Genomic DNA, 14,440 nt, shown 5'->3' with positions numbered 1-14,440 from the left:
CTGAACGCTTTCTTTATTAACTATGATTTTAACTAGGGATTCCATAATTGATTTTAGCTCATCTTTGTTATTTCATAAGCTATATTGTAATTTGGCTTCTAAAGTTTTTCTATCAATAATTATGACATGGAACTGTGATATATTTTATTTAGTTTAATTAACTAATTAATACTGTTTCATCTTTTAAACATAGCCTTTATGAACAATTTCTTCGTGTATTCTCTTCGTTTTTTAAAAAGAAATCCAAAAGTTATGGCCATAAGTATTTGTGGATCACTCTGAAAAAATGTAATGTTTAGTTTTCAATCCATGGGAATAGAAGTGCTTAATCCCTTTTTTAAAAAAATAGGAAGGGGGGGGGTTCTTTTCAAGCATGTTTACTGTTATTTCGCCATATTTAAATTTTAAATGTTGAGTCAATATTCACCAAAAATGAAGATGCATTGTATTGATTTGCTTCGAAATATGTCTGGGAATATAGGATTGAAAAGTTAACCAATTTAATATATTTTAAAAGTTAGCCTAAATGGCCAATTTTATGTCGAAATTAATTAATAAATTCAATCTATCAAGAAAGAGATATACACAATGAAGATTACAGGATAACTTGAATATTTACAAAAATGCAGTTAACATCTCGTACCCAGAACATAAGAATAGAAGGAAAAAGAAAAATATACTCATCAAAATGCACATCAGCTTGTACACTAACAACCTTCTACTCTAACCTAACCATATATATATATATATATATATATATATATATATACAAAAGTATTAGAATCAAGTTAATAGGAAAAACAAAAAATCAAACCAAAAAAATTATAAAAAATATAAAAAAAGAATCTGGCCTGAAGACTTTTTCAAGGGTCACCCTCAGGCAGGGATTCAAAGAAAGGAATTTTTTCTGTGAGGAAATACAGACTTTGTCTAATAATGATTCCTCGTGATTCGAAAATCCCCTGAAATTATGCTCAAGAGATATACCATTTTAACAGAAAGGAAATATAAAACAACAAATTAGAAGAAATTAACCACAACAAAGTAAAAATACAATAACAAAAATAACAATAAAAACAAAAAATAGCACTAAAATTAAAAATTAAAAACGAAAAGGCCAGTACATACCATCAACAGTCAAGGAAACTTTAAACTATCGATTGTGATTCCCTGTTTTTAAAAAACTAGCGGTAAATTATGTAAACAGATGTAGGCTCCCAGCGCCATCTATTGAGTGATCCAATATGCAAGGAAAGTTCTATTTTTATTTAAGCCAAAGGATTAATCCCAAACCATACCTTGTTTAATTAAAAAATTGACATTACAGTAATTTCTAGGAAATTCATTTTTAATTAAATTTTTAAGGAGGTTGTTTGATGCTTCAATATAAGAATTTTTATTATTGCAAACCCTTTTGATCCTGTTAACTTGTGAGAAAATTAGATTTTTGAAAATTTTAGAGTTTAGACTGGAATGGTAGTTACATAGTTTTGTTATTTTAAAGTTGAAATCATCCCTTTTATCGTATATACCAACTATTGTTTTATCATTAGCAATTTCGATTTTTAAATCCAGAAAGGTAGCCTCAAGTTGATTTTTTATTTGTATCTTTTAGAATTAAATAGCAATTAGTAATAATATTAGTATTGTCGAAGTTAATCAAAAGTAGGTCATCAATATATCTCCACCCGTTTATTAAATTATATTTAATTATTTTTTTCTCATAGTAATGCAGGAAAATATTAGCTAAAGCACTTGAGAAAGCTGTTCCCATTGGAATGCCCTTGACTTGTTTATAAAAATTAATACCATTAAACACGTAATTTTCAGTAATATTAAAATTACATAACTGAAGCCAGTTATTTTTAGGAATGATATTTTCATTTAAATATTCGTCATGTATAAAAGTGCAGACCTTTATTAATTTTTCATGAGGTAGATTAGTGTATAAATTTTCGAAATGAAAAGTATTAAGTTTATTAATGTTGTTATCTTTAAGAAAATCCAATACTTCTTTGTTACTAGAAATAATAAAGTTGTCTTCATTTTTTTATTTTGTCCAGGATAATTTTTAAGTATTTAAAGAAATGTTTACCCGTATAGTAATTATAACTGCCAGTGCTACAGGTTACGAATCTGAATTTTAATGGATTTTTATGAAATTTAACTGTTGGGAATAAATAAGGATAGTTAAGAGAGCAAGTCTTAGTTTTGGTTTTTTTTTGCAAAAGCTAGCATTCTTTTATCTAATTCCTTTTTTCCGGTGTTCTTTAACATATAAGTTGCATTAGAGTCATATTCATTAATTAAAAGTTCTTTATAATAATATTTACAAATTAAACAGAAATTATTTGCTGATTTATCTATTACTGTAATAACAAATTTTTCTTTTAAATTTTTTATTTCGTTTTTTAATGTTTTACTAAAATAAATTCCACGTTCTTTAGATCTGTCAAAATCAGTATTCATTTTTAGTTTAATTTCCTTTAAAATTCTCACTTTCCATTCCCCGAAACCTTCCGCAGGCCAATGGTATTTTCTAGATAATTTGGCAATAAAAACATCCAAATCATTACCAATAGAAATCAAAATTTTGTTATGTTTTATTTTTTCTCTTAATCTAAATTTTGTTCCTCTTCCCATCAAATCTCTTAAAGAGTTGAATTCAATAATTTTTAAATTACCTGTAATAATATGACCTTTATCAATATCTATAAAATCTTTATATTTTCTTTGTTACAGTAACAATCTGTTTTATTTATTTTATCTAAATTTTTGCTATAGTAATTATAATTACAAATTTTTTTCTTTAAAATTGAAGTGTAACTAAACGCTATTGATACAGTTGTTTTATCTGCAAGAGGAAAAAATATATTATTATTATGTATAATTTTGGGTAGTTTTAGATATTCGAAGTAAATATCCAAGAATTTAATCACACAGTATTCTTTGAAAACATTATTTTTATTATTAAAAAGTAAATCGTTTTTTCCAATGTTAAGTTTACATTTAATAAGATCTAGAATAATACATTTAGTGTACGAATTTTTAAACTCTAATTCCCCGAATTTATTATTTAAAAACCATTTCATTTTATTATTTCTCAGACCAAAAATATATTTCCTAATTTTGTAAATGCTTTCACTATTGTGTTCCAGATTACAGTAATTTTGAAATTCCTCAAATATAATTTGAAAATTGCCTCCTTTCCCTTTACCTCTTTTAAATCTTTTAGAAAAGTTATCTTTATTTAGAAAATTTTTAAATATGTTAAATTTGTTATAAATGCAATTATTGTTTAAATCTGCATAACCTTCCCCATTTAATTTACTATTGAGACCATAAGGAAATAAAGTTTTCAGGTTGCAAATATAAATGTTTTCCAGATCTAATCTTTTGTTTAATTCGTTAATATTGTCTTCTAGAATGTAGGTATTAATACTGTTAAAGTTATGGTTTTGAAAATGCTCCAGTTCGAAGTCAGTGTTCCTATTTTTTATGAAGTTTTTTATATCGGATCTGTGATTGTTAATTCTCAAATTAAGCTCGGTGCTAGTTTGGCCAATATATTTTAAATTACATTCTGAACAATTAAGGAGATAAATCAAATTTTTGTTTTTACAGAATATTTGTAATTTTGAGTTTTCATTTTTGATCTGTTCCTTATCTGCTAATGGTTAGGTTATAAATTTTAGTTGCGATTTCGAAACCGTTTTTGTTTCGTTTTCAAACTTTTTCTTACTTAAGATTGGTTACCATATATATATATATATATATATATATAATATAGCAATAAAAAAAACTGCATCTTCTTCATTGATATAGTAATTAGAGTCATCTTATTAGCATATCATACTAGATATTTGCTCTTGTGTGACTGCATCAAATTTGATAAAGATCAAAAATTTGCATTTAGAAGATGCTGCTGATAAAATGGAAGGAAAGTTTTAATTTATTCCTGACAAATTACCCCTAATGGCAGTATCTGAGCTGCTTTCGTAAGAACAATTTTAATTTATAGAATTAGATTAAAGTTGAAAAACTCATCACCAGGGGAGAAATGGGGTCGTATGCAATATTGTTAAACAAAATAGGGCATGAAGACTTTGGGTTACAAAGCATGGTCAATGTATGATATCTCAAAAAGCAATGTTTATGGTGATAATCTAAACAATATGACGAAACTGAAAGATGTGATACACCAACATATACATAACATTCCTCCTGATATGCTTAGACTACTGTTGCTTTCAGAAAATGATAGACGCCCCATTGAACATGCTTTGTAACATGTTTCAGAAACGATTAAACACATTTTAAACCGATAGCTTCATGTCCTATTTTGCTTAACAATATTGCATACAGCCCATTTCTCCCCTGTTGGTGAGTTTTTAAACTTTATTATTGTTTTTTGACAGAAAATTAATTCTCATGACCTCCTTTAAACTATTACCAAGTTCGATTAGTTTTTCTTTTATGATCTTTTCAAAGTGAAACTTTAATTATAACCACCCTATACATTCAATTTTTATACTTTGATAATAATTCAGCACACATATAATATTTATATTTTTACAAAAATAAACATTTTCTAATAATCAAGATTGTGTCTTAATTCTTCAAAAGAAACATGAAGCATCTCTTGTAAATCATTTCAGTGATAAAAGAAAGGAGAAAAAAAAATATTCTTTAACAAATTTTCACAAAAGAATTTATCTCAGCCTGAAATGCATGCTATGCTTCTAAAGACATTTTAAAAATGCATCTTATGACATTTATATAAGATTTTAATCCTATACAACATAAAAAAATTACCAATATACAAATATCATATTTAATGACTTCTTCACAATTTTTAAATAATTTCTCATTAAATTTCTTAAGCTAAAATTTTGTCTGAATCTTAGTAAATAATGTCTGTTATATTTAACTTAGTGTTTATATACAGTAACTTAAAAATTTTTAAGCTTAATAGATTAATGACAAAATGATATTTTACATCTACATGCTTAGTGCTGTTATTTTCAATTGACGATTTAGAAAACTGAATTCCAGCTGTATTGTCACTGAATAGTTTACAAGAGATCTCACCTAAGAATACATTGACACTTAACAATAGTTGACATTTTCCAAGAACATTTCTCAGCCATGTTAACTTTGATGTTTTACATATGCAGATGAACTCTGTTTCCATCAATGATAAGGTCACGTATTTTTGCTTGGCATTCCACCATGAAATTAGTGTATTGCCAAAGAAAATAATGTGTCCACCCCTGAAATACGATAGTCTCGACACAAAGTCAGCATCTGAAAATGCTATCAAGGATACTTCGGTGATGATGTAGCAGATGCTGCTGATAAAATGGAAGAAAATTCTTGATTTAGTGCAACAAGATGTTCAAATGCTGATTTTTTTTTTTTTTTTTTTTCTGTAGGTGAATAAAAAGTATTCCCCTGTTATTATATTCTTTCACTGGAAAGGGTGAAAATAAATCTTTTGGATAGACACACACTCCCAAAAAATAATTCAAGATTTTATCAAAAATTCATTTGTTAAAGTAGTGAATCTTCCAAAATTTGGAAGGAAAAAAATTCTTCAGCTTTTTTTAATTTGGTCTCTTTCACGTGAAAACTTTTTACACCGTTGCTATATAAATTGTTATAAATCCAGGCTATTATTTGTGTACAATAACATTTCATTCACTGCATTTTTAACAATGACTTTTATTATAATGAAATTCAAAATAATATCATTACTTCTTCAAATCCTTGAATTACATTATTTTGCAGCTATTAAATTTGTAATGAAAGAAAAAAAAAAATGTTTTTGCTTTTATTTAAACTTTTAAGCAGTTTTTTGGATAATTTTTTTTTATTTGATAAGTTTTGTTAAATTTTAAAGCAATGCAATATATTGGCTCATGCTGGCTTCAAGAAATTCTTTTTTTAAAAATTGTTTCAATAAAATCTGTACTCAACATTTTAACAAATCTCCACATTTTAGTCCTACCTAAGTTGGAAAACATATTTTTTTAAAAATCAGTCAGTTTGTAACAAAAATAACTAAAGTAAGCTTTGAACTAGATGGATGAAACATATATGATTGTCGCGCAAACTTTGAGCAATATCCAGTTAGAAGAAGCCTATTTGTCTGATTAGCTGTTTGAATATAAGTTAGCGTGATAACTACAAAATGAAAGAGCTAAATAGGTAACATTTTGTACACAGATTTTAACATCTATAGTATAGACATCTGTCAAATTTTGAGCCAAATCTAACAAGAGGTTCACCGTATGTCAGTCTGTAGTTTCAGAAACATGTGAACATGATAACTCAAAAATTGCAGTGACTTAAATATATCAAATTTGGTGTGTTATTTTGTGACTGCAAGTATAGTTTTTGAGTCAAATTTTTATTTTAATCAATTGGAATAATGTGTCTAAAACACAAATTCGCTTTTCAGATGCTTTCAATCTCATGCAAGAATTAATTGATAAAACATCTGCCAAGAATCACATAATAGAATCAGCAAAAATGATTAATTCATGGCTAAGATTAGTATTTCATAACTGTTGTACAGCAATGCCATGCAAGGTATTGTGTGAGAAAGTTTTGGGGAGGCAGTACCACTGATTTATTTTCATTTTGCTTCTAACTACAAAGTTTTTTTGACTTCATGAATTTGTTCCTGTTATTTAAGAAATGTTAGAAAAAATCAGAGATCTTGATTGTTTTTCTTACAAAATTTAATTAATTTTTTGGTATTGATGTTGTTTTTTTAATTTATTGTTTTTCATTTTATTTTATTTTTATGATCATTCCAATATTTTTGTCGAATCCAAAAAGGCATAATTTTAATTATTTTATTAATTTTAAAGACATTATACAAGTACAGAAATAAATATTAAAATTTAAAGAAGCATTTAAAATTTATTTAATTTTTTTCAATAAAAATTATGCATTATTATAAAACAAAAAAAAACCTACACTTAGAAAATATGTAATTCACTTATACAAATATGCATTTTTTTTTTTTTTTTTTTTTTGATAAAGTGCTTAAAAGTACTTAATTTTCTCAGCAATTTCTCACTACACACCTGTTACTAAAGGGGGGGGGAACCTTGTGCTTGGTCTTTTTTCTACTCTGGACTTTTGTAAAATTATCTGTGTATATATTTGTTTTCCGTTGTAAATTTAATGGCAGACATTTCTTAAATTATACAGGAATCCATCATATGTGTGCATGAGATTAAATAAATTGTATCTCATTTATCATTCTCTGTTTCAAGAACTTTGGAATGATTGTTCCACATTTGATCATTCCATTTTGTGCTCATAATCATCAGGACTGGTTTATTTATTTATTTATTTATCTTTTGTTTTGACTTCAATGTATCACATTTTTAATTAAAGAATTTCTTTGCTGTTTTTCAAGATTGTTTATGTTGAAATTAGATCAGATCAACAAAAGTATCAATATTTGAAGAATTTCAGTTTTATGGTATATCTGTTGTTTTTAAATAAGATCTTGGTCATTGTTCATTTAGACAGAACATTTATTGTGCACTCACACACATACATACACACAATTATATCTTCAATGATTCGGAAAGAGGAGAGAGTGTTTGGAATGAGGGAACATGGAAGCATAATCACTAAGATATTTCATGTACTCTTTGTCTCTCTATTTTCTACTCTTTATCTCTGTGAAATTGACTCTTTATCTAAAATGTAATTTTAGAACAATACATTTTTTTAATTATATGTATGATATTATGCTCAAGATAGTATAAACTTTAATTCTATATTGGTTTCATAAATGCTGTATAAATTATAAAATATGATTTATTTTCATGAAACAAATATACTTGTTAAGTTACTGTGTCAAAAAATCCCTCTCAAAACTTTTGTCTTTGATAAATAAAGATAATTTACTGAAGAGCTTATCCAATTTTCTTATATAACATGTGTCATCATTTTTATTCTGACAATTCTTCATCGCTCAGAGATAATATGCATGCTCCATATCCAAGTGTCTAATGATTTACTTGTATCTTTCTTAACTTTTGTCTTATGATTTTATTAAACTTTCAACTGTTTAGAAAATAATTAAAATAGAGTATTTCCCAGAGCTCGAAGACCCACATTGCATTAAACAACATTACACAATTAAATTTTACTTCCTCAATATTTGTCTTTTTAATTCTCTCCTTAACATATCCTAAGTCCATCAAGCACAGATGACTAGGATAAGTAATTAATTTTATAAGCTGTTTAAATTTCTACCATTTTACTGATATTTCTAAACAAACATTTTAAATTTTATACAAGTTATTCTAATATTTGTTGAATCATAAGAGTGATGTAGCCACTCAAATTTATTGACTGCAAAATACCATTTCTGTTTTATACATCTTTATTATACTTTTTCTTTTAATTCTGATTTAATTTTTCAGATTCAAAAAATCATAGATGAGAAGGAAACATGGCTGCAGCTACAATTAGATAACTTAGAAGAGTTTAAAAAAACAGAAAATCAAACAGAATCCATTGAAAGTTTAATGAGGCAAAAAGAGGTAATGTTGATTAGCCTTTTAAAAGTATAATATATACATATGATCTGCTTATTTTTAAATTTTGTTGGTTGCAGTAATCAAATAAATTGCAAATAATATTTAGTATATATTCATCTGGAAAATATAACATCTGATTGTGTAATATTTGCTACATACAAACTATATTTTTGAATGTCAAAGTTCTTTCTTATATAGTATTATTAATGATTTTTTCAATAGATATTAAAATAAGAATTAACTAATTCAAAAATAGATTACAATCTTCTAACTACATAGATAGTTTTTAGATAGACATTGCCTTCTGAAAACTGAAAATGTATTTATTAATGGCATACATATATTTTGTTTTTACCATTCATGTAAAATATTTATACAGAAAAAAAAGTTAATCTAGTTGTACTTTTGTAAAATCAAAAGTATCATTTCTGAAACAGTGATTCTGGTGTCTATTTTGAGTGTTTATTTACTCTGAAAGATGGAGTGTTTATTTACTCTGAAAGATGGGGTGAGAAGAAATATAAAGTTATCAGTTCTCTCCCAACTTTGAATTTCTTGTAAATTGTACACTGTATTCTATAATAAATTTTCTTCCTGTTTTAATCTTTTTCTTTTCTTTTTTAGGAGTTAGAAAAAGAAATATTTCCTATACTTAATGCACCAAAGTCCCTAACAGAAGTTGGCAACACTAATAAAGTGCAAAAGACTCACTGATATTAAACATCTAAACAACAAAATGTACATAGACTATCAGATCTATTTATTTGTTAGTATTTGTTTACAATTGTGAAAGATAATTTTTTTCGACTAGTAAAGCTGTCTAATTGACTGCTTATTAATGCTAACTTTTTGTTATGTTTCAAAGGTTTTAATTAAATTCTTCTCTTGTTATTAAACAAAAGAATTCTGATATGAAATTTCTTCACTTGAAAAAGATTTATTGTTACAAAATGGATTTTTTTTTTTTTTATCAATTAAGGAATAATGAATGAAATTGAATCTGAAAATCCAATTAGCTGTTCTAAAAAATATTTATAGTATCTTGAAAGACAAAAAAAAATATTGATATCATGAGCTAACACGCACAATTTGAATTAAAAGTTAATCTTTATGTCATGCCAAATAATTTTCAGCTGATTCAATTTGTTTTTAAAAAGTCACAAATAATGTTTTGAAAAAATATTACTTTAATTTTGCAGTTGGATTTTTTTTTTTTTTTTTTTTTTTTTTTTTGTAGTTTTGTAAGCATTTATCATTTTGAATTCTTACTGAAATTCCTATATTTGTAGAAATCTGTAATTGACTTTTTCTTCCCACATATCATGGGGGATTTAAAATGTCAGTGCGGAAAATAGTAGTGTTTAACTATTGCTTTTTGTTTAAATCCTTTTGGGACTTCTGTATTTTTTAATATTGACTACCAATGCTAAAATGTTCCTTCAATGGGTTTTTGTGACTGTTTTATAGCCTAACTAAAACATTCAGAATAGGTGTGACACATATTCTCTTTCCAGCCCAATACAGATTTTAAAGTGATAATAGTGCAATAATTTAAAATCATACTAAAATCAGTATATCCAAGTTAGAACTATATTATGAGCAACTACTAGAAATACCTTTATTTATCACATAAATATTAATAGTTTTTAAATAATTGCATTTACTCACAATTTTTCCCACATTTGGAGAAAAAAAAATGTGTGCATCCTAACTTTTACTATATTTATTCAGTTGATGCATAAGTCATAGTACAAACACATTATTTTTTTAATTAATAAACTTTTGATTTTGCATTATCAATATACTTGAGGAGATGGGAAAACATGTTTATAAAAGCTTATACTTTGTCCAAAAATATGGTAGCATTGAAAAGTTTAGTTATTGCAATATTAGTTAAGTGGAAAAAATTTATTCCATCTATCAATTTTATTCAGAAAAACAAGTTCATTAGAAATTACTTTTGTCAACATTTTAAATTCATTGATAACTTGACAAAGTTTTGCTTTATGGTTATAAGGAATTTCTCTTTACTAACTGCCTTTGGCAGTCTATTTGAGAAGATTGAAAAACTTACATTTTATCAGCTTACCCAAATTATTGAGATTGATATTATTTCTTTACTCCAATAATTTCAATTGTTGCAAATTGAAAAGTATGTGTAATGTGAACTAAAAGCAGAAGAGAGAATTATTGTCTAAATAAATCAATTTTTTTATTTCAATTTTGACTTTGGCAAAAGCACACAACTGAATATTTTGATGGATGAATTTGAATTTCCTCGTAAATTTAAAAGCGCTATTTACAATTTATGTGTCAATTTAAATTTTACAAAAATTAAAACCTGAAAAAAATGGCATGGAATTGCCATAAAAAAGATGATGTTTTGAATTTTAAAATAAAGCAAAAACCATTTTTGTGAGAAAATAATTTTTGAAGATATGATCATTAGTTTCCATGGTAAATCATAGTGATTAGCCAATAATGAAGCCTCTTTTCCCACTCATTAATCTTTCTATTTGATGTCTATTTCTTGATTTCGTTACATTTTATTTTTTTAACTGAATAGAACTTTATTGATTATGATGAACCTTTACAGGATCAGATATATTGCTGCTCCATTAATTTGCAAAGCTTTAAATGAAATGCAGCTATAAAAGCTTTCATTGAAGTTGTCTGAAGATTTGTTTGCATTTGACTGTTACCAATTGACAGTGTGTAATGAGAGCGGTTTCTGTGCTACATACTTTAGCATTTTATATATAGATTTTTTTAAACTTATTTTTCTTTACAATACAACACCAATTTCATCAAAATTATTTATATTTGTAAATGCAATAAGAATTATTTTTCGTCATGCAAGAAAGAGAAAGAACCTAACATTTTTGATGCAATCAAATGTAAAAAAAAATATTATTATCATGATATTGAATGATCATTGCAAGAAATATATACAGCTACTTGATTATTAAATTATTTAGTTTATCAGCCAATCTTTAGTATACAGTTTAAAAAACATATTTCTAGTTAGAGAGAATATTTATTGCATTAGTTGCAATTCTTTGTGTTGTTTTATCTATTTATAACCTTTGTTAACAAGTGATATTTAAATTACTTGGCAAGTGTGTTGGATTTTTTTTTTCAGTATAGTAATTACGTTCTTAATTTATACATACAAGGCTATTAATTCATTGGTTAGAAAATCTTTATAATGAACTTGAATAAATATGTTGTATTGTATAAATGTTCACCATGCCAGCATTTGGTTATTGATCTCATAAAATATTTCACATTCATCACTAGTTTTTCACTGGTTTGTTCTAGAAAAGTCTATATGTAAATGAATAGGTACTTCCTTCCCAGCATTCAATTTTCAGTCATGATGTAGTGCTTATTTTTAAGGAAAATTTTTACTTTTGCTTAATTTAATTTGTGTTAATTATTATGTATGTGTAAATTGTTTTTTAGAAAAGTGAATGCTTTAAAATATTGTTGCCTGAATGAATTTAGTCATTTTTATTTATCTTCTTAACTTGAATGGTTTTTTTTAATGATAATTGTATTATTTTTTTTTGTGACATGTTTACTCAATTTTATTTGTAGTATGATTTTTTTTTCTAATATAAGAAAGAATAACATGTAAGTATAATCTAGACCTTATTTTGAAATGTTTATTTATATTTCTATAGAATACTGCATCTATTGTTTCTTTTATATTTAATCATTATATTAAAAGACATTTAAAAGTCTCTTACTCAGACTGATGGGCCTTGATTGAACTGATTGTCTAATCTGTGCTCTGAAAATGTGCATTAACTTCAATTAAATAATAAAAATTAAACTTCTGTTCTTTACTTATTTTGCTAAATATAGAAATAATTATTTCAATGAAAATTGTCCATCCTCCAGTACAAATTCAAGAAATTTCGAAAATCAGCCAATAAAAAAAAAATGTATAGCTTTCAGTATGTTGTTGAGCTCTTTAAATTATTCCTAAATATTATTCTTAAGATAATTTTTTTTTTTTTGTATATATATTTGTAAATTTGCATGTTAATTAAAGTTGCCTAAATGTACAGTTGCAGTATTTGCCAACTGTCTTAGAAGAAAATAGCCTTGGCCAAACTTAAATGCTGTAATAAAATAAATAAACATGAAACTTAAACCACAGTCGAAAAAGCATTATATTACTAATAAGGCTTTTATCTGTGGAGAAAAAAAAATATGGCATTAATATTTGCCTGTCATGAAGAAGGTGATCTTGTTTTGTAGAGGTATGGATATTTTCCTTTCCTGTTGATTAACAAGTTCTAACCTATTATTGTTTTTGGCAGTTGGTATTGGCACTTTTTTCAGACTTTTTGAAGATAACTAGTACATCTGAAATATGGAGGCATGCAAATATAGCTTATATTTTAATTATAATTACTGTGTTTTTACAATTTGGAATATTTTTTAAAAGGTGCATTAATTTAACAGAAGAATAAATAATTAAAGCAAACATATACAACAATTTTAATTTTGATATTTACAATGTCAGCTTATTTTGCATATTAACAGTGGCAAAAGCACACTATTGAATGTTTTGATGAATTTCATAAAAATAGAAATTGTTATAAATTGTGAATTACATTTTAAAAATTTAATGAATATAAAAATCTTTTATGTAAGATAATAGTTTTATTAGATATAGGCATCAATTTCCATAAGTAAGTCATACCGATTACCCATCTGGCAAAGGGTAAGCCTATTTTTGCCCATAAATCTTGATTCGTGCCTGTTTTTTTTTTTTTTTTTGCATCTCATTTTTTACTGAATAAATACAGAGAGTTTTTGGTGAACACTATTCGGAGTATTTCTAATAATATAGGCATTTTTTTTTTAACTAACAGTCTTCAGAGACCTCTGTAGCTTGAACTATCAGCAGCAAAGCCACCAAATTTTGTACGGGGACTATTAACGACATGGAAAAAAGGAATCCGCGAAAAAGTTCGAAGAGTTGCCGATAGGGGGAATGTGGCGCTTTTGATCTAAATTTTAAGTTTAACTGCACGATAAAATTTTAAAAAGCTACAGTAAACAGATACATGAATAATAATGAATCAATTTATCCACGAATGTGCTTTATTCGAAAAAATAACTTCTGTAAATGGTTACATTTTTTTTTCTAAGGAGATTCTATTCGACTTCCTTTTTATTCTTTGTCCTTTTGTTTTTATTCTATAGAATCGATTTCCCGGGGAAAACATAGGCTATTTTCAATATGACCTCCATTTTCTTGGACTAGGCATTGCCTTTTGTGCGCTGTACTCTCTATAGCTGAATGCAACATTTCAGAAGGCATGTTCATAACAGTCCGTGTTTTGTTTTCCTGTAAAACTGATAAGTTCGAGACTCCACCGAGATAAACCTTCGATTTTAAATAACCCTACAGAAAAAAGTCACATGGGGTTAAATCCGGGAAGCGAGGTGACCATGCAACACGAAAAAAATGACTAATGACTCTTTTTTCTTTAAAGGGATGGCGCAACAGTTGCTGTACGGATGTACCACTATGTGGTGGTGCTCCATCTTGCATAAAGACAATTTTTTCTAAGCATTGTTTTTGCTGTAGTTGTGGGATTACAAAACTACTCAGCATATCATGATATCTTTGAGCGTTTACAGAACAGGTCTGCGGTCCTGCTCGTCGAATAGTCTCAAAAAAGTATGGTCCGATGATAAAATCTGCTGCTGTAAAACCACACTTCGTCTCTTTCTTTCTATCAACGATTTTCTTTCTTTTCTCTCTCTCTCTCTCTCTTTTTTTTTTTTTTTTTTTTTCCTTCCATCTTGTGTTTATCCAACTGGTTAGATAACTTAGTGTTATA

General features: G+C 26.6%; 1 protein-coding gene across 1 annotated transcript in view; it reads left to right on the top strand.

The window, feature by feature from the left end:
- Positions 1-9,786, top strand: part of LOC129962746 (heat shock 70 kDa protein 4L-like) — a 61,724-nt gene extending 51,938 nt beyond the window's left edge. The window contains exons 16-17 of the mRNA XM_056076730.1: positions 8,457-8,576; positions 9,198-9,786. Coding sequence (XP_055932705.1) covers positions 8,457-8,576; positions 9,198-9,287 — 210 coding nt within the window. The 3' untranslated portion in view covers positions 9,288-9,786. The remainder of the gene's footprint in view (positions 1-8,456; positions 8,577-9,197) is intronic.
- The last annotated feature ends 4,654 nt before the right edge of the window (positions 9,787-14,440 follow it).

The sequence above is a fragment of the Argiope bruennichi genome, chromosome 3 (genome assembly GCF_947563725.1).
Source record: "Argiope bruennichi chromosome 3, qqArgBrue1.1, whole genome shotgun sequence".
NCBI classification, from domain to species: domain Eukaryota; kingdom Metazoa; phylum Arthropoda; class Arachnida; order Araneae; family Araneidae; genus Argiope; species Argiope bruennichi.
The sequence above is the reverse complement of the archived record's forward strand: the minus strand, read 5'-3'. Positions and strand labels throughout refer to the sequence as shown.